General features: G+C 36.5%; 1 protein-coding gene across 1 annotated transcript; it reads right to left on the bottom strand.

Moving 5' to 3' along the window:
- Window positions 1–25,036, bottom strand: cbwd (COBW domain containing). The gene is made up of 16 exons (XM_062998469.1): window positions 24,951–25,036; window positions 24,612–24,720; window positions 23,267–23,353; window positions 22,380–22,476; window positions 21,506–21,597; window positions 18,152–18,211; window positions 17,246–17,283; window positions 14,567–14,613; window positions 13,259–13,345; window positions 12,361–12,405; window positions 11,880–11,936; window positions 7,115–7,166; window positions 4,007–4,075; window positions 3,808–3,873; window positions 2,048–2,177; window positions 1–498 (listed from the first exon to the last, which is right to left on the bottom strand). The coding sequence occupies exons 2-16, from the start codon at window positions 24,709–24,711 to the stop codon at window positions 422–424; spliced, it is 1,104 nt and encodes a 367-aa protein (XP_062854539.1). The 5' UTR covers window positions 24,712–24,720; window positions 24,951–25,036; the 3' UTR covers window positions 1–421.
- Window positions 25,037–27,470: the final 2,434 nt, after the last annotated feature.

The following is a 27,470-nucleotide window of genomic DNA, read 5'->3' as shown; positions in this document are numbered from 1 at the left end:
TCCTTTTTGGTAAAATTATTTATCAGGTATTTTGTGTACAAATATCCATTAGGAGTTTGCAGAAACTCGAACATATCTGATCACAGCAGCAATTCATGTAAACATTAGTGTTCAGACTTCACATACAAGCTCATCATGAAGATGTCATTTATGGACTAGAAATTCAACATCACAAGTGCTCAGTGATATAAGCCCTGTTCCACCCTTGCAAATGGAGTACCTTAATATCATCAAAAAAACACCAAAGTTGGAGTGCAGGGTGTGGCACCATAATCTATTACCTAAACCAAATTATATGTATTATATGTAATGTCCAAAACAACTTGGAGCAATAATTAGGGTCTAATTTCGGTTCTTCTTTGCCCATTATCATGTAGAAGACAGCTACTGGTCTTAGGATGGTCTGCAATCTCAGAAGCCTCTACTCTATACATTTCTTTTCATCAGAGATTAGAGGGAGAAACTTTGTCTTCAGAACGTCTCTATCCAGATGTCGACCTGTAATAAGAAGAAGGTGTTTAATATGTAAATATTGAGTATTATATGCATAATCTGTGTATATACCAAGTTACTTTTGCTAGTAATAACACGACCATGCTATTTACACATGCCAGTTTACCATATAGCACATTTTTACACATCAGTGACCCAGAACTCATGATGTGACATATAACAATCCAACATATATGGATTTAGGTTCAAAATACTAGTGTCAAAATAATTTTTTTCCTCTGCCCAACATCCCATCCACAAAATGATTTACTGCTGATTCATTCATAACAGATTCCACACACCTTACTGAGTATTGACAACACCTTCAGTTCTTGATTTAGTTCCTGCAGTAGAATTCAGTAAATTTGCAGTAGAAACCATCATGCAAATATGATAAATATAGCCACAGACTCAGAAGTACTTCAGAAAACTGTTGTCACTTAACAGAGTCTGCCACCGCATCAAGAAATGCAACCTGAAACTTTATTACACAAAGAGAAAGCTGCGCAACAGTTCTATACAGAAACGTGACCCAGTTCTCTGGCCTGAGCTCTTCTTAGATGGTTTAAAAGACATGACCATTAAAATGTGGAAACATGCTATGGTCAGGTGAGTCAATGTTTCAGCTTGTTTTCAGGAAAAATTACACCAATGTCTTTGCACCAAAAACGAAAAGAACCTATTAAGACTATTAGGGTGCAAAAGCCAACATCTACCATGGTATGGGATGCATCAATGGCAACTATATGGTCGATTTGCATTTGTGTGAAGATTCCATTAACATATAGGCAAATATTGGGATATTACTTTATTAGCCTTTTTCCTTGCAAATGTTGCATTGTTTGTAATGTTGCTTCTTTGTTGTGATAATGTTTATAGAAAAGGCCACAGTATTTTTTCTGCCTGGTAATGTTTTTGTTCACATGTGACGAATGATTTGTAAATAGTCAATTGTACTATTGTCACTTACTGATTAAATGCTTTCACATGCAGAGCCTACCCAGAAAACTGCAGTTTAATATTCAGGTTAATGTGCATGTTTACATTTACATTTTCAGCATTTAGCAGACGCTTTTATCCAAAGCGACTTACACAATGAGCAGAACACGATGAGCAATTGAGGGTTAAGGGCCTTGCTCATGGACCCTTGCTCATATGTTTAATAGCAAAAGAGGATTTTCAATAGAACTAGCAGAAAAAAGACGATGTATAAAAGGCTAAGTCTTGAGAGAATTTATAATCAGTTCAAAATAAACATTTCTCATGCAAAATTGCTAATAATTTAGATATTTTACCATATCTAGAAATTTGCCATAACTAATATTGTAAAAAATTCAGGAAATATGAAAAAAATCTTAGTCTGGTCTGAAATTACTGTTGACCTTCTGCGTGACCTTCAGGTCCTTAAATGATATTGCAGTAATAACTGTCATGCTGATATGGTTATTATAGAAGCACATGCTCAGCCAAACATGTTGCTAAAAATATAAAAAGTCTGTTTAAAAACACAGCTGGTAATAACAGGAAAGAGATGGTGACAAGGTGAAAGTCTAACCAATGAAGACCAGTCGGTTGACTCTGGGCTCTTCATCTGTCCAGGCTTCGGGTGTTTCCTCCAGCTCGTAAAGCTCGTGAACGCCCTGCAGCATGGCCTTCTTCTGCTTTCCATGAAGAGACAGGATTCCCTGACACAGAAAATCCCATCACTGGTTACCATTATTATTTTGGACGGGTTGAACTTATTGCTGGTCTAATACATACTTTTTTAGAGGAGGGACCTGGATTTTTTTGTATAACCCAGGCTACTGTAGAGTGTATCATGTACATAACACATATTTCAACTATGGGTGTGCTTAAAAACTGCATTTTAATATGTATTCATAAATCCTGTTTTTAGATAACTGTAAAAATGTAGATAAACCTTTACAAAGATAAACCTTTGTAAACTTCCCTCCATTGAACTGTATGATTGTATAACCTGAATTATATCCTAATTAGCATGTTAGATGGTATCGACTAATAAACAGATGCAAATCCCATTTGGTAAAAAGTATTTCAACAAGCACGACAAACTTCAAAAGAAATGTAGGCAGAGTCAGTTTCTTATATTTAAATGTTTTATATTGAAATTCCTCTTGTTCACACTTACAAATAAGTGAGACTTTGTCACTTTCCAACATTAAAATACTGAGTGTTAAACAGTGCTTCAGGTGATTTAGACACTAAGATTGCTGCAAACGCATTACACTAATCACCAGCAGGAGTCCCAGGCATTTATATAAATAACAAAAACTGATCTTTATGACTCTTTCTTAATATTTCCATGACTGCATATTTTTCTTCTTTCATACAATAAGCCACGATGGTGCAAATGCACAACATTACACAATTTAGAGCAATGTCACTGAGAAATTCTTTCTAAACATTTTGAAAATGAGATTCTAATAATTTGTCATGTTGCTCTATAGCAGCAGTCCCCAGCCTTTTTTGCAGCATGGACCGGTTTCATATAAGATATAATTTCACGAACCGGCGGTGGATGGAGGATTTAAAATAGAATAACTATAGAATGGAAAATCATTGTGAATTCTGAGCTTTTTTGATGCAATGAGATGCTGCTCCCACCTAGTGGTGATTGGAGACAATAATACCTGAAGAGTTTTGAAAATTTAATTGCTCTTGTAGCAATCTCTAATTATTTATTCTTTCTGTGCGGCCCGGTAATAAATGACCCGGGTGTTTGGGGACCACTGCTCTAGAGAATGCACCTAAGATGTCCATGGATTCCCACAGATTTCTGGGAATCTGGCACAATGCTACTATTGCAACTGTAATGGAATTATATTATTTTGTCATTGTATGTTTTATTTATGGTGAATGTATGGCTATTAATTTAGGGGTCACATTTTATTTAGGTGGCTTGTTTCCTAAGTAGTTTGGCATCTTCATTAACATATACAAATCTTAAAAAAAGATTCACTAAGTGATGCTTTCACATGTTCAGTCTTAGGGATTTTTGTTATTAGATTTAATGTCAGTCATGTCAAGCCAAATCGTATTATATTTGATGACAGTGTTCTTTTTCACATACGGAGCTCAAAATGCTTAACAAAATATTATGATGCACAATTAGCATTTATTTAAGCCCAGTATGTTACATGCTACTGTAAAAGTCCAGATTCAGCAAACACAAGTAGAAAAATACTTAGGAAAAGCTAAAGAGAATCTGAGCAATTCACTACAAATAAACTCATTAATGCTTGGACTAATGCTTTTTGAACCAGATATCTACTCATGATGCCAGATAATCGTTACCTTTAAGCGAATGATGTCCATTGGCAATCCTGCTTTGTTTTCAAACACCTTTTCCCATAAAAGATTCTAAACACAAAGAAAGACAAATGCTTACATGACTTATTTAATACTAACAATACAACAATAATATAGAACCATTGTTTTTAGAAGCTATTTTGTATATGGACAAACTGTATATTCTAATAGGGGTCATTTATACCTGAATAAACACATTTAGCTCGTCCTCAGAGACACTTCCAGGTACTTCAAACGTAACTGTTATTATATTCTGTAAAAACAGAAACAGATAGCTTTACAATAAATATTTAACAGCTATAAAATTATGTTAAGTTTTTCTGTAAATTACATGTCTTTAAATTGACTAAAAATGGAATGGCGATGGGGTTACGCAACAACATGGTAAGTAGAAGTATTAGTATTTCCACAAACACAGTTAATATTTATCACCAAATGTGTTAAACAGCTTAATTTCACCAAGAGACTAACACACAAGACTTTCACACAATCTTGGTCAACTCGTTTTTCTTCACTCCAAAAGCTGTGAACTTCCTTGGGGCATTACAAGACCACTTTGCAGATATTTAAACCATTGTTTAACAGTGTCGAAGTAACACACTTCCTTTTTTCTCTGGAATAACAACAGAAAACAGGGGACTCGTTTGCATGAAAAGAGCAATGTGGTTCGTCTCGCTGAGAGGAGGGGTGGGGAGGCAAGGACAGATGCGGGAAGAGAGGGCCAATGCAAAATCTGACCCCCCCCCCAAAATCACTAGCAATTTCTACAATTAGTCTCTGCAGTGAATATAGGAAATAAAAATAAGGAAGTGAAACTCATTGAAGATCTCTGGAGAGCATCCTGTGATTTGCACACTCAGAACAGGGTCTTGGGTTAAAATCTTTCTAAGAAACATGAAGCTCTTTACTTCCAAAGTGTTCCATATCAGTGGAAATTCAGGGGGTTGCAGAGGGATTAAGGGGGTGTTTTATTATAATTAAGTGCATTGATATTAAGAAACAATCATGTATAATCTTGAACCATTTTATTTGTAGTAAGAAATTACATCAGACAGGATTTTATTTTTATTTTTCTACCAAAAACCCAAAAAACTAAAAACCATCTGTGTACTTTAAGACTTTATTGATGACTACATCATTATTTAATTATTTTGGTGCCTCTTTAACCATTGTTTAATAATGTTTAATCATGTTGGTCTATTTTCTCAGGTAAAGTGTTTTACATAACTTAAAATGTCATTAAGCTAGGGCTGGGCAATATAACAAAATGTTTACTACTTGACAGTAAAATATACTACCTTTATTACTGCAGTAGAGACAGATTATTTATTTAAACTGTCACAAAGCAGAGAATATTTTGAACTGCCTGACAGAAAGAGAAACTTTTTAGGACAATTAAGGACAAAGCAAGAATACCCTGGGCAGGACAGCAATCTATTGGAGGGCTTTAGCTCACCCCCCACACACACATAGCTAGTCATGTCTGTGTAGACGCCTGGCTGATCAATAGCAGTATTAATTGAAGACATTGAAAATGTAAACAAGTAATGTGATAGATTAAAAAAAAAAAAAAAAAAAAAAAAAAAAAAAAACACCATAGAGGTTTACCAATACTTAGATAAGATAGCCTTTTATTATATCCCACAGGGGGAAATTTGCAGTGTTAGAGCAACTTTCAAGAATATAAAAATACAAAGTGTTTACACAAATATTAAAAAGTAGAAAAGTAAGGATATGTAAAAAAAAATTAAAAATCTAAACAGTCAAAAAAGTTAAGCAAATATTGCACCGTTATTACAATGTATTGCAAAAAGTACAAAGTTACCGATTTTCAATTACGCAACTCTATTATTTATTCATTTATTAGGATTTAAATGTCAGGTTTTACACTCTTTGGTTACATTCATGACAGAAACGGTAGTTACTCATTACACAAGATTCATCAATTCACAAGTTTAATATCGAACAGTCATGGACAATTTTGTATCTTCAATTAACATGACTGCTTGTTTTTGGACTGTGGGAGGAAACCCACGCGGACACGGGGAGAACATGCAAACTCCAAACAGAAAGGACCCGGACCGCCCCACCTGGGGATCAAACCCAGGGCCTTCTATGCAACTCTATTAAAGCACAGAGCTTATAGGACTAGAAACTGACTTTACAGTAATAATTGATTTTTAATCAGTTTTTCAATTAAATTGAAGTAACATGCCATCACCAGTTTGATTGTAATCTCTTGCTTTACCTTAAAATCAGTTGCCAAACAACTCAATTTAACTTAACTATAGTAAAAAAAAAAAAAAGCAGAAACTAGGTAACAACAACAACATTCTAATGGCTTAATGAAAAAAACGACTAAAACATCAAAATGATAAGCATATAAATATTTTTATACTGTCAGTTGTGCACAGACCAGAGTCTATTTAAATCTAAAAGTTGTGTGTGTAAAAACACACAAAAAGAACTGACCAACTGTTGACATAAAATTCAACCAGATTAAAAAAGCTGGATTTTACACAGTAATTAGGTAAGTAGGCACATGTAGTGCACTTAGTACACTGGCAAGTGATTTAAAACTCTGCCCCAGTCAAACCGCTCATAGTATGGAAGCGTTAGATGGCATTTTGTAAAACAGAAACAAACAAACTAATAAAAAATAAAAAATAAGTAAAGAATAAAAACTCAAGATAAAAAACAAGTATCCTTCCAAATTATGGCCACATAGCAACAAAACACAAATAGATGAATTTAATAATAAATATCGTGCAATACAAAATGGTCTGGTTGTTATTAGCATTAACTTGATGAACTTTTTTAACAATCATTAGGTGAATAAATAATTACAAGCTTATTTATTTAAAAAGTGGTGGTACCACAGTTCTATTAAAATATAATTGAACAACAACTTTACTGCATAAAATGTATTGATTTAATTTATTTATTAGAATTTTAACATCATGTTTTACACACTTTTGTTATATTCATGACAGAACAGGTAATGTTCAATTTGGACGATCATGGACAATTTACAGGATCATGGACAAGCTATTAGGAGGGGGGCCATCAGTGCACCCTAAGTGCCGGTCCCAAGCCTGAATAAATAGGGTTGTGTCAGGAAGGGCATCCGGCATAAGAAAAAAATGAATCATACATTCCTTCATATTTCCCAGAGTTATCTGATCATTCTGTGCATATTTCTCATCAAATGTTCTTAGACGTTCCAAATCCTGTAATGTTATGTGTGCAAGACCATTTCTACTTTTAATGGAAAAAAAACAAAACCCATTACCTTGTCTAGATGTGGCTGTGTTGTTTTCATTAGCTCTAGCTTCTCAATTAGCCTGGGCAAGACACAACACAGATTTCAAAGTCATTTCAATATAAATCAACTGTTCTGATTGAAGTTTAATACCTTCTTACACACCCCTACCAAATCCCCACAAAGAGCTGGAATTAAAGGCCTGTCTTAACGCAGGTCTACATTCTGGTGAAAAAAAAATGTTTTTGTGGGCAGAATGCGAGAGAGCAAGTAAGACAGAAAGAGGTCCGTGACCCCAGAGGGAGGGTAAATGTTGGCCTCTGGATTACTCTCTCTGCTGGGAGTACCACACAGGCAGAACCGAGGGGGGTAACCCCAGCTCAGCAGGGGAAATGGGGCACACTGAGGCTGAAAGGGTGGGTGTATGGACGTGTATCTGAAGAGTTTCTATGTGCTCAGGGCTTTAATCCTCCGCAGCTGGGTTTTCCCATTCACATTAACACTGTTTCACCCTGCTCAACGCTTAGCTACCGTGCTGTGTTGTGACGCAGGTCATCTCATTAAAGGCACACTTTGTAGGGATAAATGAGTAATCTGTCTTTTGCTAACAGAGTCTGGTATTGTTGCTGATAATTTGACCTAATCTACAGTATCTACATATCAATGTTGGGTCAGCCTGATCATCTGTTACGGTCTGATCAATGCCTTTGTGGCTTTTGTTACAGTACAAGCAATTTATGATCCACGACTAAAAGCTTTGGTAAGCTTGGGATGCACAACAGCTCAGTGCCTGTATACTACTGTACAATTAAAATAGTTAATGGACAACTCAAGTACAGTGGATATAAAAAGTGTACACACCCTTGTTAAAATGCCAGGTTTAGTGATGTAAAAAAATGAGACCAAGATAAATCATTTCAGAACTTTTACCACCTTTAATGTGACCTATGACCTGTACATCTCAATTGAAAAACAAACTGAAATCTTTAGGGGGAAGAAGTGAAAAATAAAAAACTAAAATAATGTGGTTGCATAACTGTGCACACCCTTAAACTAATACTTTGTTGAAGCACCTTTTGATGTTATTACAGCACTCAGTCTTTTTGGGTAGGAGCGTCTCAGCATGGCACATCTTGACTTAGCAATATTTGCCCACTCTTCTTTGCAAAAACGCTCCAAATCTGTCAGATTGCGGGGGCATCTCTTGTGTACAGCCCTCTTCAGATCACCCCACAGATTTTCAATCGGATTCAGATCTGGACTCTGGCTGGGCCATTACAAAACTTTAATCTTCTTCTGGTGAAGCCATTTTTTGTTGATTTGGATGTATGCTTTGGGTCGTTGTCATGCTGAAAGATGAAGTTCCTCTTCATCTTCAGCTTTCTAGCAGAAACCTGAAGGTTTTGTGCCAACATCGACTGGCATTTGGAACTGTTCATAATTCCCTCCACCTTGACTAAGGCCCCGGTACCAGCTGAAGAAAAACAGTCCCACGGCATGATGCTGCCACCACCATGCTTCACTGAGGGTATGGTGTTCTTTTGGTGATGTGCAGTGTTGTTTTTGTGCCAAACATACCTTTTGGAATTATGGCCGAAAAGTTCAACCTTGGCTTCATCAGACCATAACACATTGTCCCACATGATTTTAAGAGAGTTCAAATGCTTTTTTGCAAAATTTTGCCGGGCTTGGATGTTTTTCTTTGTAAGAAGATGCTTCCGTCTTGCCACCCTACCCCATAGCCCAGACAAATGAAGAATATGGGATATTGTTGTCATATGTAGTACACAGCCAGTACATGCCAGAAATTCCTGCAACTCCTTCAATGTTGCTGTAGGCCTCTTGGTAGCCTCCCTGACCAGTTTTCTTCTTGTCTTTTCAGCAATTTTACAGGGACGTCCTGTTTTTGGCAGTCACCGTTGTCCTATATTTTCTCCACTTGATAATGACTGTCTTCACTGTGTTCCATGGTATATCTAATGCCTTGGAAATTCTTTTGTACCCTTCTCCAGACTGATGCCTTTTGACAACGAGATCCCTCTGATGCTTTGGGAGCTCTCTACGGACCATGACTTTTGCGACTAAGAAAATGTCAGGAAAAGCCTACTAGAACAACTGAACTAATATGGGGTTAATCAGAGGCACTTTAAATGATGGCAGGTGTCTACTGATTCCTATTTAACATGAGTTTGAATGTAATAGGTTCATTCTGAACACAGCCACACCCCCAGTTATAAGAGGATGTGCACACTTATGCAACCACATTATTTTAGTTTTTTAGTTTTCACTTCTTCCCCCTAAAGATTTCAGTTTGTTTTTCAATTGAGATGTACAGGGTATAGGTCACATTAAAGGTGGTAAAAGTTCTGAAATGATTTATCTTGGTCTCATTTTTTTACATCACTAAACCTGGCATTTTAACAAGGGTGTGTACACTTTTTATATCCACTGTATATGTACATTGCATTGTACTGTCAGACAGCACGTTCTCACACAAAACGTTACTGATTATTCTACATACTTTTATTTGTTAAAAATAACTGACCATTATAAATAAAGCTGTCTATATTATTTTTGTCACATGCTGGCATCAACCAATTAGCATTTCAAACATGACATTGCAAGTCACATGGGATTTGAGACTTAGTTTGCTGGCTTAAATTGTCACCTGAAAGTAAAGCACTAGAAAAAAAAAACATTCAGAACCAAGCAAACCCCAATGGCATGAATATGGGCTAATGTTTGCTAGCATCCTAGTAGTGCTGGGTGGTATGACAGTATATTCGATATACCGTCTTTGATTCCTCATACCGTACAGATTTTTTAAATACCGCCATACAGTAACATAATTAATACAACAGCTGTAGGGCAAATCATAAAATATTATAATATCATATAATAAGCACTATGGAGCGTTGTGCATTTTTGATACAGCTTAAGAGTTAGCCAGGTAGCGTTAGCATGTCGGTGTTAACAGATGAGAGAGGCTTTCTCGATATTGTGAAAAAAATAAACAAAAACAGATGGAGGATGAACAGAGGAAGACCAAAGGTGCACCGGAAGAACCTGCCAAAGAAATGATGCGTGTCAGCAGTTTAGAACTGACTAAAACATTACATACTGCACGGTTTGTCGAGCCACGACTGTTGCAAACAACGACATTACAAACACAGTAACAACCCACATATGCAAGGACACGATTCCTCTATAGACAGCCGGAAAAGAAGATTTCAGAGCAATAATTAAAACAGCAGGTTCCAGGTATGTCTTAGGGGCGAAAATACTTAATAAGCGAACTGGAAGCGTCCACTTTTCTACAACAGTCTGTGGTCAAGTTGTACAGTGGAGTTTGCAAACATCGTTTAGGGAGAGCTAGGGGTAATTGTACAATACCTAAATATTAAATAAACAATAAAAAATTTATTTATTGCAATTGTCATTTTGTGGGGCCAAGAAAATCTTATAGTACTCAAAACCTTCATTATATACATGGTAAAATTTAAACTCTTTATATTCGATGTACTTATGACAGTAGAATACACCACAGACATACTGTATAAAAGATCCCAGTAATACAAAAAAAAAAAAAAAAAACATAGCTTGATTTACCGTGAGGTCCATAAAGTAATGGTTTGATGTGGAAGAAATCTAGTGGCCTGGACAGAAAATTATTTGTGGGATAAATTGAAACATTAATTGTAAACTAAAAAAATCTCATCCAGCATCAGTACCTAACTTAAAAAATTATTTTGACTCCAAATCTGGCAAACACTGTCCAAATCTTAAGAGAAGGATTTTATAACAGCCAACTTGATATAATCGCCCATCATTTTGGAACATGCTCATGGTCAGGTCATGGTCATACCTCTTGCCAAAATACTGGGTATATTAATGCATACAGTTTTGGAATGGTATGTCCAACAGGCTCATGGTTAAGTGTCCACATACACTTGGCCATCAACTGTTGTTTATCAACTGTACCTGTGTTTAAAATTAGCATTAAATTATTCACTTAAATAATGTGACCAGAGCACTGTTGTACATTGAGTAGAATAAGAAGAATAAAAAAATAAGCAGAGCATTGAGCATCCAGAAGCCTACATGCAGACATGATTGGCTAACGTCTGCCAGGGGAGGGATGGCCGAAAAGATTCCTCATTGCTACTGAAATTACGACCTCTGCTGTCTGGTCGATGGTGTCTGCACAGAGACGGGGGATAATGGTGAGCAGTGCGAGACTCACCGTTTGCGATACTGCCATCTGTGACATCAATACGGGAAGAAGTGGTTGGCAAGTGCACGTGACGGTGAGGTGTGTGTTAGGTACGACCTTTCTCATTTGAGCAGGGGTCGACAGCAGCGGAGGAGATATTTAACCAGTATAACTGGATATAATTGGATACGATTAGATTGGGGAAAAAAATGCATAGCTAGAATTTAAAATTGACATTAATACTAATACTAACAATTTTAAGCATTATTTATGCCCATACTGTGCAGCACTTGCATGAACCTTTTTTTTTCCATAAATATATCAAATAAGTTAATACATGTGTTAAAAAATCTAAGAAGATTAATTAAGTAAAAACAGTGTATTTATTCTGGTGTATAAGTATTTAAAAACAATTGTTTATTTTCTAGGAATTCTTACTACTCACGTGAATTGGCATTTAAAATACAGTAACCAATTCTAGCTTGGCTGAATGAAATGGGGACATTGAATATTGACACTGAGATGTACACAGGAACCAAAAGTTTCATTAATAAAGCTTTAACCAACAGAAAAACATCTTACCTCTCACTATTACTGGTGTCGAAAGAATGCAGATCCAACACCTGAGACAGGTCAACCCTTGAAAAGAAATGTGTTGTGTTTTTACCATCTACCGTACATGATATTGTGAAAACATTTATGGAATTTCTTCAAGCCAGAATAGGAAAACATTTGCAATATGTAGATGTGAAATTTAAAAGAAGTAACTATTATAATAACTGTGGCATATTTAGATAGACAACTTCTTGCATACATACAACATTCACTAACAGTATAAAACAGGTAATTAAAGTCACAGTAAGATTCTATATACACGTAAACACTATATTTATGGTGCATGCATAGCATACAAAATGTAGGTACTTACTATAAATTATTATGATTTTTTTTTAATTGTTATGAGTTGTTGAACAGTCTGATTGCAGTTGTAGGGAAAGATGTCCTGTAGCGTTCAGTCCTGCATTTGGGAGAGACTATATTGAAAGAATAGTATTGAACTCACCTGGACCTTTGTGTTTCCATGATTCTAACAAGACCATTGATCGTCCTGAAACAGTTAAAAAAGAGCCACTTAAAATTATATGATAATTGATTGTGAAATGCCAGTAGAGAGAAAATTTTTAAGGTACATTTGTGCCAGTTAGTAAATATCATATTGAAGTAGCATAAAACTAAAATGATTTATCAACCAAATATTGGATTAATGATAACTATCATTACATTGTCATCTTAATGTAAAGAGTCCTATATTTTAATCCATCATGTTTGTGTATTTTTGATCGGCTGGAAGCACAACTGGACTTAAAATTACTGCCAGACTATTGATTTCACTGTTAAATATTCATTTGAAAGTAATTACTGGCAGAACTTGCACATAATGCTGTCCTGTCTTGTTTTAATCCCATAGCAAAAATTATGGCTACATTCCAAACCACATGCAGCCACAACAAATATAATCTAATAATATAATACATTATACATGTAATGTCATTGATTTACACATTATTTAGTGTGAAATGCAGGTACTTTCTTCACTAAATATGTTTATGTGCTGTTGCGGGTAATTGTCAGATGAACAATGCAAAACCTATTTAAATCTTAAGTTAAAGCATTGGTGGTCACAATGCATCTTTAAAAAAGCATTTACATTAACATTATTTAGCAAAAGCTTTTATACAAAGTGACCTACTATATACTGTGACCAAATACAATGAAAGCAACTGACTGTTAAGCCAACAGTAGCAACTGGGCATGGTTGGGCTTGATGCAGCGACCCTTGATTACTGGTCCACTACCGTAAGCGCTGAGCCTCCGCCGCCAATCACACTTAAATAATTTGGTAAATGCTAAAATAAATGTATCGCCTGCATTCATAGAAGTGTGTATTTGTGATTTCATACCTCACTGTGTCTCGAAGCTGACCAAGATCACCCTCATTCACCAGATCTGTTTTATTTATGATGGTCAGATCAGCAAGAGCTATCTGCCTGAAAAAGAAAGAATCTGTGTAAAGAACACATCACTAGCAGTGTGCATTTGAAAACGAGAAGCCAACTTTTTAAAGAAACGCATTTTAGGATTAGCCAACACCAAAAACATTTACTGTCTACAAACCTAATGTGTGTGTGTGGGTTGGGTCTGGGTAGGAATAAGACAATAAAGTAATAGAACCGAGACACTTTAAAGCGTTTCACACTCTTTATTGCTTTGTTCAAAACCCCATTCACTAATATATGTAAAAGAGTGTGTTTACTGTGTGAGTGTTTGTCTAGAAGCATAAACACACACTGTTTGTTCTTTTACGTTCACCCCCTCTTTGTTGTCTTACAGACTGTGGGTGGCATACTCATAAGGTCCCACCGTTTTGTGGGGTGAGAGAAAACAAAGAACAGAGGCGGTAACAGCAGCCCTGGACACTTGTGAGCATTCCAGTACGCTCCATATTCTCCAGTGTAACTTTCACAGTGGGTGGGAAGCAAGACAGACACAGAACAGAAGACAACCCGTCTTTTACCACAGTCATGTGAGCAGCACACATGAATAAAGAAATATATGGTATAGGACAATACCATATATAGTAAAATAAAGCAAGCATAATGGGAAAAAACAATGATAATGACAAAGTGAAAACATTTATTCATTGTCTGTATTATCACCACTATATTCTGGTCAGGTTCACAGATTGCCAGTCCATTGAAGGACACACACACAGACTATTTTTATTAGCTCCAATTGGCCTGACTGCATGTCGTTGGACGTGTGGGATGAAACTGGAGCACACGGTGGAAACCAACACAGACACAGGGAGAACAAAACTGAAAGAATACTTAAAAAAAATGTTTTACTTACAAATGTATTCAGACCCATTATTCAACACTTTGTAGAGGCTCCTTCAAGTCTTTTTGGATACATTTTAACAAGCATTGCCCACATGGATTTGGGCAGCTTATTCCACTCTTCATGGCAGATTATCTCAAGCTCCATCTATCTATAAACCTCAAGTCTCTACACAGATGTTTGATCAGGTTTAAGGCTGGCCTTTATCAGATCAAATAATTTATTGGCAAACAGAGGTAGTTTAATGGCCTGCTTGTCTACTTTTAGCCTCGACTAATAATATTGTCCAAACAATAAATGTAGGACTTGTACCAAGAGTTAACATTTACAGTGCTAATGGTATTGATCAGATCAGATAAGAGCTATCTTACCTCGCAGCTTCATTAATAAGGCCTTCTGGTTTCTCCTCAGTCAATTGCTTTAAAACAAAATGTAAAAAAATAAGCCCAAATCACAGTTTTTTAAAATGGTAATTATAAACAATTAATAGTAAAAGGCAAGGCAAAGTTAATTTTATATAGCACCTTATACATAACCGTGGCTGACCAAAGTGCTGTACAGGCTCAGTATACTATGTGACATCAAAACTGTCAAAAATAAATCTCTAATATACCATGAAAAACATAATAAGTTACATTCCTAAAACATAATACATATTAAAACTATTAATTACAGTTGCTACACCCTTCAACCAGTGTTAAACGCCAAAGTAAAAAGATATGTCTTCAGCCTTGACCTAAAAACACCAAATGATTGTGCAGTTCTAATCTGGGAAGGGAAGTTGTTCCATAATGTTGGAGCAGCTACGGCAAAGGCTCGATCACCTCTGCTTCTGAGCTTAGATCTTAATGTTTCCAAAAGCATTAGGTTACCAGACCTTGGGGCTTTTAGCAGAGTCTGAACTTGCAATGTATGATGGTGCCATCCTATTTAAGGCCTTAAAAACCAGCAATAATACTTTGAAATCAATCCTAAATTTCACTGGGAGCCAATGGAGGGAAGCCAGGACTGGCATTAATAAATCACGTTTTCTTCTCCCAGTTAAAAGACGGGCTGCTGCATTGTGCACCAACTGCAACCGACGAAGGGACGATTGGTCTACACCCATGTACAAAGAGTTACAATAGTCTAAACGAGAAGAAATAAAAGCATGGATAACCCTTTTAAAATCCTTGAAAGAAACTATTTTGTACAACCGAACTTATCTGCTTACCAAACTTAAAAGTTATCAAAAATCACCCCTAAATTCTTAACACATGATCTGTTGTATCGAGCTAACGACCCGAGAGACTCACTGTGATTGTTCATAAAATCCGGTCTTCCAAATATCACTAATTCAGTTTTATCCTCGTTTAAACTGAGAAAGTTTAAGTTCATCCAGTTAAAACATATAAACAAGAGGTTTCTGCTTCCCCATAAAGCATGAGGCAAAGGTGTCTCCATTTACATTATGTTTACATGAAGAGACGCTGCTATCTGTATTTTTACTAACAAAACAAATGGTTCTCACTACGTCACCAAGTAATTACGGCTACTCACCTTACGAATGATTATTTAACCCTTTAAAGTCAATGCCTGTTTTAGCTTGTACTTGTACCATTTTATAACAAAATGTCATAGACCCTTTATAAAATACAACATTAATTTAGATACTATAGAGGAGCTATGAACACTGCTTAAAAAGTTACTAAAATTTCCTTATTCTAATTCCCACTGATCTTACTTATAAGCCCCAAATGCCTCCCACAACCCAAAATCTCGAGTAAAAAATATAGGCAAATTATTGCTGTCTGTTTTTATTTACATATTTCCTACTGTCCCAATTTTTTGGAATTCGGTATGCATACTGTAACAAATTATAAATAAATAAATAAATTAAAATAAACAAAGAAAAATTATCCAACTGGCTGATACTGTGTTCATGACATTAAAATACAGCAGCATAACAGAAACACAACAACTCTAGTCTACCCATCAAACTTCACAGGCCAAAAACCAATACCTGTCCAATACTAATGGTCTGATTTATGTCTACTTTATAATCAAATTAATTGACTCAGTACAAAAAAAAAAAAAAACACTGGGTCATTTCAGTCTGACACGTCACAAAAACTAAAGTGACTTGAGAATTAAAGACAAAAAGTGACTGAAGAACCATAAAAACTTTCAAACAATGTTATCAAAAAGATGATTCTTTTTCTTTAGGCTGGATGGTTGGATGGATGTTTCAGTGGTCATTTTAATAACAGTGTAATTACACTGACTCTAGACACCAGACCTCTGTCATCTTTGAGAGCCATCATACCTGTCCACTCATTCTCACAGACAGCAATGAAATCAAAACTGAAAATGTCCAGGTCATTCAGTCAGTGGAGGGCACAGGGAAATCAGATCTCATTTAAGCCCTCTCAACACACACAAACACACACACACACACACACACACACACACACACACACACACACACACACACACACACACACACACACACACTATTCCATCTGATGAAACCCCACACATCAGGTCTTGCTGTGGTATTGGACACAGAGGTGACAGGCCTATTAGAGTGATGTGCACCGATTCCCGCATTTCTTTTAGTTTTTATCATCACCGGCCTCTTTCAAGCTCCCAGAGGGCCAGAATGGGCGAAGGTGCCAACAGAAACATAAAAGGGGGGAGGCTTGCTGGCTCTGACACCCTTTAAATGATGCCCTATTATCCAGGTGTCACTATTACTGTCCTCCTCCCATCCAGCAATGAAGGAAGCAACTTGTGGCTAAGAGCACACAAGAATGGACACTTCACAACTTTAAAACAAAGAGAGGGGAGTATTGTCTTTAGGGCTCACGGAGTGCGTCCCAACTAGTTTTAACTGCTTCATTAATCAGTGACTGATAAATTTACACTTTGTAGCATTAATAATAGCTTAAATTTTACAGAATTTACCTACTGTAGTTATATTTTATTAGTTTATAAGATAACGTGATAAGAATAAACAACTACAAATATCACAATTAAAATATCAATAACTGTATTTATTGCAGTCTTACCTGCTGTCCATATTTTGCATCAATGACTGTAATAATGCCTGAAACAGAAATAAAGAAGCAGTTACATTAAAACAAACATATCTTCTACATTCTTTATCTTCTACACAGTATCTAATGATCTTTTTTTGTAATTCAATTAACTAATGGTTCTTAAAGTTATATTGCAATAGATAAGTGTTATCTTATAAATAATCAGACAAGTATATTGGAATTTCTACTGCATACTGTATCTGCATATACATTACAAGTAAGATTATAGTGCAATAGCATAGCTTATCTTAATAATGTTTATTTATTTATTTATTTATTAGGATTTTAACGTCATGTTTTACACACTTTGACAGAACTTTTACATTCATGACAGAAACTGTAGTTACTCATTACTCAAGATTCATCAATGCCAATTTCATATCTCCAATTCACCTCACTTGCATGTTTTTGGACTGTGAGAGGAAACCCACACAGACATGAGCAGAACATGCAAACTTCACACAGAAAGGACTCGGACCGCCCCACCTGGGGATCAAACCCAGAACCTTCTTGCTGTGAGGCGACAGTGCTACCTACTGAGCCGCCATGCCACCTATCTCAATAATGTTTGAACAGATTTAAAGAAGGTTGACTTTATTTCTTATTATGGGACTTTAGCAGTTACCAGATTGTTTCAATACTCATGTACACAGAATAATCTAGTATGTTTCACTAGAGTAAAACATTTCTGATGATGATATTTAATGTATGTATACTGCTTAACTAAACTTGCATGTGGTTGGTGTGAAAGAAGAGGATGCTCAGGACAGTGCAAAATGGAGATGAATGATCCATGATGGCAACCCCTTACAGGAACAGTCAAAGTTAGACAATAATAGGCCAGAATGAATTACTTTTAAGCTTTTTAATTCTTACCATCCAAATAAAGATCACTTCCCAGTTCCGCATCCACCCAGAACATAGATGCAACCGCTCCTGTGTCAAAAACAAAACAAAAAATATAAACAGTGGTAGCCTAGTGGGTAGAGCTTTGGGCTCTCAACTGATTGAGAGTTTGAATCCCAGCTCTGCCATGCAGCCACTGTTGGGCCCTTAGGCAAGGCCCTTAACCCTCTCTTCTCCAGAAGCGCAGTACGATGGCTGACCCTGCGCTCTGACGTCAGCTGCCAAACAAGCTGGGGTATGTGAAGAAAGAATTTCATTGTACTGTGATTCTGTATTCATATATATATAACAATTAAAGGCATTCTATTCTATTAAATACAACACATACAAATAATAGTACTAAGCAAGTCATGATATAACTGCTGTGGTATAAGTATGTTGATTGATACTAAAGCAAACATTTTTTAAGTATTAGTAAATTTAACCACAAAGTCCCTGGGCACTTTAAAATGCATTAACAAATTTAATACGTGGTTAAATCTTTTCCCCAGCACAAGGTGTTTTTGTTTGTTTCCATGCAATCAGATTTTACAGGTTTCAGTTATTGCACAGATTCGTGTGACAGCGTGGGCTTATCTTGTTCGTATTATGGACTTTTGTCAGGCCGTCAGGGTAGAATAAGAAATCACCATAAATATTTGATAGCTTGGTAATGAAAGTGTGTTCTTAAGAGACACTAGATGCATAACCCATTTAGGCTACAATCACTTTTTTGGCATGGAGAGGATCTCAATCCCATGAGACTCCTCAGAGTGACAGGCCTGTTTCAAACAATAACAAGCTAAAGCTATGAAACAAGCCCTGGACTGAGCATGCTCCATCAGCTCCATATGGTACCGTGTCTGCAAGAACCAGACAGGCACTGCCCCCTGACACTTGTCAATCATTTTGTCATTTGTGTTGGCCTTTATGACTTTTCTATTGATTTTGTGAATCTGCTAACAACCAGAAGATTCCCTCAGCATTCTCTGATAATGAGGGTGAACTTCACAAACTATGAAGAAAAATAATTTTAAAAAGCTAAATCTAAATGTGTACATATAGGCAAATCAGTAGCAAATCATGACTGTTAAATCTCAGCCCTCTACCAAAATTTGGAGAGAAAAAAAAAAAATAAAAAAAAAATAAAAAAACCAGCCTAGACACTAGAACGGCCACTGTTACTTTTTTAGATTTGACTTTAAGAATAAAGACAAAATACTTCATGAACACAGTTTCAAGGTTTTGGCATTCTTGTACAACTGTGCCAGGAGATTATACTCATTATAACACAAGGAAAATTGCTAACCCATTGCACACTTTTTGGCCATATTATTTAGATGTTATTTTTAAAGTAAAATATAAAAAGTGGCGCAACGATAAAACACGCTAGCACACCAGAGCAGGGATTTCGAACACATCATTTTGAATTTCAGCTGTGCTATCCGGCTGGGCTGGGCGGCTACATGAACAACAATTGGCTGTTGTTCATACAGGGTGGGAAAGCCGGATCTGGATCAGGGTTCCTTATAACTGATGCAGCTACAACCTCTGCTGGCTGATTGATGCCACCTGTGCAAAGTTAAGGGATAATGCATTGACCAGGGTGTGGCTCTCTGTACACAAAGCTGATCCGCATATGAACGCGCCTTGTGCAGGTGAAAAGATGCAGTCGGTACTGCACACTTGTCGAAGGGGGTGTGTCAGTTACGATGCACCTCAGTGCAGAGGAATCAGTACAGGGTATCAGTACAGACCACCCAACAAGGATGGGCCCCGCTGAGTCTGGTTCCTCTCAAGGTTTCTTCCTGTAATTTTAAGGGAGTTTTTTTTTGCCACTGTCCCTCGGCTTGCTCAACAGGGGGTTTTGTATCTGTTGGTCCTGGATTTTGCAAAGCTGCCTTGTGACAATGTCTATTGTAAAAAAGTGCTATATAAATAAATTTGACTTGACTTGAGTACAGAGAAAGCATGATGCTATAAAGGTAACTGGATACGACTAGATTAGGAAGAAAATTGGGGGGAAAAACATAAAAAAGTGGCCCTAAAACTCAGTGTCCTCTCCTAAAGTACTGCTAAAATTAAGAATCAAAAATGAAGATGATAATTCAGGCTTTGAAATACATCCAGCAAACAGCTCAGAGAGAGTTATCATACAAACAAAACAGCTCAGAGCGAGTTATCATACAAACAAAACAACAAATCCTCCTTACAAATAATCTCATCATTGCACAAGCTGCAGTACACTGTGCATGTTGTTTCATTCTGTTCTCTTATACTCTTAAATAAACAGAAATGTCTAAATAAATGGACCTAGTAGGAAGTAATTGCCTTTGCTTACCTTATGTTTATTCATTAAACAGTCTTAAGTACAGCCACTCGACATAAAGTTCAAACCCACCCATTTTTACGGAAGGTGTAATGGATTAATTTTACTGTTGTTTGAAATTGGTCCCTAACACACACTATTATCAACTCAAATCTTTTTTATCAATTATCAAATCTTAGAATTGATAGATGGCCTGCCCATTTTCCTGCGCCAGCAGAGGTCGCACTTCTTCACTCTAACACATTTAATCTAACACATAATCTTCACATTCTAACACAAATTGAATAGGCACGTAATGTACTATTTGTACAACTCTTAATTTGAAGTTATGGAACCACGCTAGGCTAACATTGGAGATAATCATTTCTATAATATGGTTGGCAATATGATTATACAAACCTAATTCCCAAAACTTTCTGAGCTGTATTTAACTAAAACACTACAAAGCAAAAACAATTACTAATGACTAAAAGAAATAAAATCAGTTCTTTTAATACAAGCTTCCTTAAATTTGATTTCCAAAACAGCTGGAAAAGGGTCATGTTTACCACTGTTATGCAACCTTTTTCTAAACCATGCTTTGAAATCTATTGGTGGCTAAGGACAATAATAGTTGTTGTGTGAATGTAGAATGTTTTTCTGTTTTTGAATTCCACTTTTGAATAATTAACATTTGGCAACTTAAAGAACTCATAAGAAAAACAAATATGGTTAAAGTTGTCTCGTCATACATTGTTAATGGGTCCAGGTTACAGAATGCTTTTGAATGGTAGTCTAGCCATGAATTTCAGCTTTGTAAAGCTCAGAGTTTACAGTTTCAGGTAATACTGGGTCAAAGAGGTGCTTATTTAATTCTGTGGATATATACAAAATATATGACTGTACATTTAGCAACTATATTGCAAATTGCTATTTTTTTTTCTATCAACATGCTTAATAAATAAAAAAGAAGTTAATAAATACATACAAGCATGTCTGGACAGTGACAGACAAAAAAATAAAAATAAAAAAATCACCTGGATCTGCCAGACCGGTTGTCTCAAGAAGGATGTAGTCAAATTTTCCTTTCTTCTCCATCAGATTTTCTATTGCCTTCAATCCATTATCCCTGCATAGGAAGTACATAAGGATTTTAATGCATAACCAAATACTCATAAATATATATAATACTCTAACTTCTTCTTACTCAACTGTGGTAAAGCCAGCTGAGAAATTAATTTATTGCAGGCATTATATACATGATATACACATTATATATACATTATATACAACCCATTATCAAATTTCTGCTGGATTTATTTACATTGGTGTCCTTCTAATTTTAAATACATGTAAGGTACTAAATATTGTGTTCAATAAGCAGTACCACAAGTTGCGTCACTACTGTGCTAACACACTACTAATTACAGAACTGATTTGGGATGCCTCCTAGGTTAAGCAGCACTCTTATCAGCACCACACACTATCATGACTGTGTCACAGCTATGCTGTTAAGTGTCCACCATCCACATAAATTGCGATGGGTGATGGTCATATTGGAGTCAATTTCAGTTTTACAGATAGAGTTGACAATTTGTGCAGATGATGATGTCAGTAATTCTGTGTACAACATACATATAAATAAAATTGTTATTAAAGTAAATAGTTAATTCTATTTTTACATATTATTTGTTATTTACTAAACTCTAAGTATGTTTTGGCATGCAAATCAAACCAAATTTATAGAACTGACAGCACATGTCTATTCTTATCGGGTTTCTTAAACATAGACAATTAGAAACCAATTTTCCACGAACAGTTAAAAAACCTCAAAAACGACACCAGTATTTTATTGTATTTGTGCTCACATTAACACTGACATATAAAATAAGTTACAAAACAAGTTCATACTTCACTGAGCAGCACAGGCAGCCATTCCTAAGCTCCAGCCATTCTTCATACAGCTCTCCTGCCTGACTCACAGCCAGGGATTTCTCCAGTGCACTGCCTGCATCACACCACACCAACATATCAGTACTAAAGCCTGTCTATGCTTAAGCAAACAACAAAACATACTATATGATTTAGAACTGACAGATTATGCTACCCTTCCAAATTCTGAAAGGCACAGCAAAATTAGTATACAGTAATGTAACTATTTTAAAATACTAGTTAGTAAAGTAGTATGTAGTTTGGGACAGAGACTCTTATTTGAGGAGAAATATGTGTTGAACAGTAGTGAAACTTTACTCCTTTTTGTTGCCTCATTACTTTAAGTAAACAAATTTCGTTTCAGGTGGCTCTCCCGTTTCTAAACAACCATATCAATGCCTTCCTTCTGACCAATTCGTTCTCTAGTCTGTAGTACAGACTCTGCTGCCCTCTTCTGGACTAAACCCCTAGAAAAACTAAAGGACTTCAGTTAGGGTCACAAGTTTACATACACTTGTTAGAAAAGTGTACACTGAGTGTGGAAAAAATGGACAGTCTTATACACATTGGATGTTGCTGGGCAAAAAAGAAGTCTTAACATTATAGCTCAACTAAAAGCTAAAAACAATTGTCATCAAATTCTAAACAGTGGAACTTTTCTTTGTACTTTTGTCAGATGAATTAAAGTTCAAAAGTATTGCTTTTTACAAAATATCCAAACTTTTTTAGAAATGGGGTTTGAATTAAGTGTGGGCAGGTCCAGACTTCAGCCTAGTGCAGCCCAGCAATACAATTATAACTAGACCTAATGATACACATAAATACAAACTTTCTGGTTTAGATCATGGTCTTGTTAGTTAATTTACCTTCACCAAATTCATTGAGGATGACCGCTATTCTTTTGTTATGCTGCTCTGTCAGGATGTAGTTTAAGAGTGTTGTTTTTCCAGCACCTGTAAAATAAATATGTAGAGTGAAAAAGAAAATACATTAGTTTTAGGATTACTTACAATCATTTCACTTTTTGGGAAGATAAATGTGATGTCAACATATATTTAAACAAAACAAAACTCACATGTTAACTATGGATAAAAAAATATTTTCTATACGTCACCTCAGCCTGATTACATTTTTGTATTTTTGCACATTCAGCATAGTTAATTGTTTTATATCCACAAAATAAATTACATTTAACAAAGAAAATAAGTTTTTAAATATGTTATAAATAATGTTATTTATTAAAGGTAAAAGGTTATCTAATACCAATCCTTAGACCTTTTTGGAGACCTTGTCTCTAAGAATTGTCTGCTTATTCAAATAATTAACCAAATTAGACAAATTCAACTGTTAATCAGGTTAAATTTGAATAAACACACCCAGTCACAATTACTGTCAGCACTTAAATAGAACCTTTCCCAGCAATGTAAAAAAGACTGAAAGTTTTCAACAGGTGCAATGTGCCACAGTTATGGAGAGAAATCAGAATCAGAATACTTTATGATTGCCAAATTGATTTTGTGTTTGTTTATTAGGATTTTAACGTAATTTTTACACTTTGGTTACATTCATGACACAAACGGTTACTCATTACACAAGGTTTATCAGTTTACAAGGTTATATTAAACACAGTCTTGGACAATTTTGTGTCTCCAATTCACCTCACTTGCATGTCTTTGAACTGTGGGAGGAAACCGGAGCTCCCAGAGAAAACCCACAAGGACACGGTGTGAACATGCAAACTCCACACAGACCCACATGAGCCAGGATAGAACCCAGGACCTTCTTGCGGTGAGGCAACAGTGCAACTCATGCCAAATTGAAATGCACTCACTAAAAATGTGAAATGCAATAAACTTGCTTTCCCATAGTAACATTCAGAATGTGTGCCAAAATGCAAAGCAAACCCTTTATTACAATGGTTTTATGTCACTTGACCTTTTTACTGAAAACAAACCAATTTACAATGGTTTGCATTAAAAAAAAAACACTGAACTCATTTCAGAATTGTATACAATTGACTCTTGTGATGTTACAGTTTTAATTTTACTGTTCATAATGTCAAAATATAGGAGGTTTTCATAAACAGTTGTAATTATATTGTATAGTATTTTATTAATAATAATAATAATGACATTTACATAATAAACTACACATTATTAATAGCATTATTTAGTTGTTTAGTGGTTAAGTGAAGGAAATTGGATCTCTCACCCAAATAACCTGTTATGATGGTGACAGGTATTTGAGCAGAAGGTGTTGTGCTCTTCTCCTCAATAGGAACCAGATCTGGACAGTCATCCTCCTCATCCATCAGCTTTAACTTAACATATAATTATATAAATCAGATAGAGAAAGTGTCACAGTAACAGTCAGTAGTTGATTAGTACAATATAAGGAACAGAAGCAAGTCTGTTACAAATCGTTTCTCTACACAGAGAGGTTAGCCGGCAGCTAGCCAGCTAACTATAACTATATAACTCTTAACGCTAACTCACAAAAATATCAGTTGACAAAAAGAAGCTAATTTGACCCAAACAAGCTGCAACTTACCTAATAATTAAATTTCTATTTAGTCCTCTTTACAACCTGTTATTTTAAAAAGCGATAAACTAATGTGTGCAGCAAAGCTGGTGTATCACAGATTACGTTCCTTCTTTCCCACTGCCCGCATTAGACAGTTCCTAGTTTTTCATTATTTAGTTCTTTAAGTAAAAACATGTAATCCAAATAAATGTGGAACTACTGTAAAGGTTAAAATGTTTTTAAATGCTACTTTTTACTATACAGGTAACAGAGTTAGTGTATCTTTATTTATATTAGTTTATTATTAACACGTACAAACCTAATATACAGTGTATCACAAAAGTGAGTACACCCCTCACATTTCTGCAAATATTTTATTATATCTTTTCATGGGACAACACTATAGACATGAAACTTGGATATAACTTAGAGTAGTCAGTGTACAACTTGTATAGCAGTGTAGATTTACTGTCTTCTGAAAATAACTCAACACACAGCCATTAATGTCTAAATGGCTGGCAACATAAGTGAGTACACCCCACAGTGAACATGTCCAAATTGTGCCCAAAGTGTCAATATTTTGTGTGACCACCATTATTATCCAGCACTGCCTTAACCCTCCTGGGCATGGAATTCACCAGAGCTGCACAGGTTGCTACTGGAATCCTCTTCCACTCCTCCATGATGACATCACAGAGCTGGTGGATGTTAGACACCTTGAACTCCTCCACCTTCCACTTGAGGATGCGCCACAGGTGCTCAATTGGGTTTAGTCCATCACCTTTACCTTCAGCTTCCTCAGCAAGGCAGTTGTCATCTTGGAGGTTGTGTTTGGGGTCGTTATCGTGTTGGAAAACTGCCATGAGGCCCAGTTTTCGAAGGGAGGGGATCATGCTCTGTTTCAGAATGTCACAGTACATGTTGGAATTCATGTTTCCCTCAATGAACTGCAGCTCCCCAGTGCCAGCAACACTCATGCAGCCCAAGACCATGATGCTACCACCACCATGCTTGACTGTAGACAAGATACAGTTGTCTTGGTACTTCTCACCAGGGCGCCGCTACACATGCTGGACACCATCTGAGCCAAACAAGTTTATCTTGGTCTCGTCAGACCACAGGGCATTCCCGTAATCCATGTTCTTGGACTGCTTGTCTTCAGCAAACTGTTTGCTGGCTTTCTTGTGCGTCAGCTTCCTTCTGGGATGACGACCATGCAGACCGAGTTGATGCAGTGTGCGGCGTATGGTCTGAGCACTGACAGGCTGACCTCCCACGTCTTCAACCTCTGCAGCAATGCTGGCAGCACTCGTGTCTATTTTTTAAAGCCAACCTCTGGATATGACGCCGAACACGTTGACTCAACTTCTTTGGTCGACCCTGGTGAAGCCTGTTCCGAGTGGAACCTGTCCTGTAAAACCGCTGTATGACCTTGGCCACCATGCTGTAGCTCAGTTTCAGGGTGTTAGCAATCTTCTTATAGCCCAGGCCATCTTTGTGGAGAGCAACAATTCTATTTCTCACATCCTCAGAGAGTTCTTTGCCATGAGGTGCCATGTTGAATATCCAGTGGCCAGTATGAGAGAATTGTACCCAAAACACCAAATTTAACAGCCCTGCTCCCCATTTACACCTGGGACTTTGACACATGACACCAGGGAGGGACAACGACACATTTGGGCACAAATTGGACATGTTCACTGTGGGGTGTACTCACTTATGTTGCCAGCTATTTAGACATTAATGGCTGTGTGTTGAGTTATTTTCAGAAGACAGTAAATCTACACTGCTATACAAGCTGTACACTGACTACTCTAAGTTATATCCAAGTTTCATGTCTATAGTGTTGTCCCATGAAAAGATATAATAAAATATTTGCAGAAATGTGAGGGGTGTACTCACTTTTGTGATACACTGTATATATACAGTATACAGTGTATCACAAAAGTGAGTACACCCCTCACATTTCAAGCATGGTGGTGGTAGCATCATGGTCTTGGGCTGCATGAGTGTTGCTGGCACTGGGGAGCTGCAGTTCATTGAGGGAAACATGAATTCCAACATGTACTGTGACATTCTGAAACAGAGCAGAAACTGGGCCTCATGGCAGTTTTTCAACAGGATAACGACCCCAAACACAACCTCCAAGATGACAACTGCCTTGCTGAGGAAGCTGAAGGTAAAGGTGATGGACTAAACCCAATTGAGCACCTGTGGCGCATCCTCAAGTGGAAGGTGGAGGAGTTCAAGGTGTCTAACATCCACCAGCTCCGTGATGTCATCATGGAGGAGTGGAAAAGGATTCCAGTAGCAACCTGTGCAGCTCTGGTGAATTCCATGCCCAGGAGGGTTAAGGCAGTGCTGGATAATAATGGTGGTCACACAAAATATTGACACTTTGGGCACAATTTGGACATGTTCACTGTGGGGTGTACTCACTTATGTTGCCAGCCATTTAGACATTAATGGCTGTGTGTTGAGTTATTTTCAGAAGACAGTAAATCTACACTGCTATACAAGCTGTACACTGACTACTCTAAGTTATAT

This window comes from Trichomycterus rosablanca, chromosome 7 (assembly GCF_030014385.1).
Source record: "Trichomycterus rosablanca isolate fTriRos1 chromosome 7, fTriRos1.hap1, whole genome shotgun sequence".
NCBI lineage: Eukaryota > Metazoa > Chordata > Actinopteri > Siluriformes > Trichomycteridae > Trichomycterus > Trichomycterus rosablanca.
This window is presented reverse-complemented; position numbering and strand designations above follow the sequence as displayed.

Bases quoted from the DNA above. Each gene is read 5' to 3' on its own strand.
- cbwd (XM_062998469.1), bottom strand. From the start codon at position 24,711: ATGGATGAGGAGGATGACTGTCCAGATCTGGTTCCTATTGAGGAGAAG. The intron at 14,614-17,245 runs GTAAGACTGCAA...TTTGTTTTAAAG, and splicing joins ATGCAAAATATGGACAGCAG to CAATTGACTGAGGAGAAACC. The intron at 7,167-11,879 runs GTAAGATGTTTT...TGTCTTGCCCAG, and splicing joins GACACCAGTAATAGTGAGAG to GCTAATTGAGAAGCTAGAGC.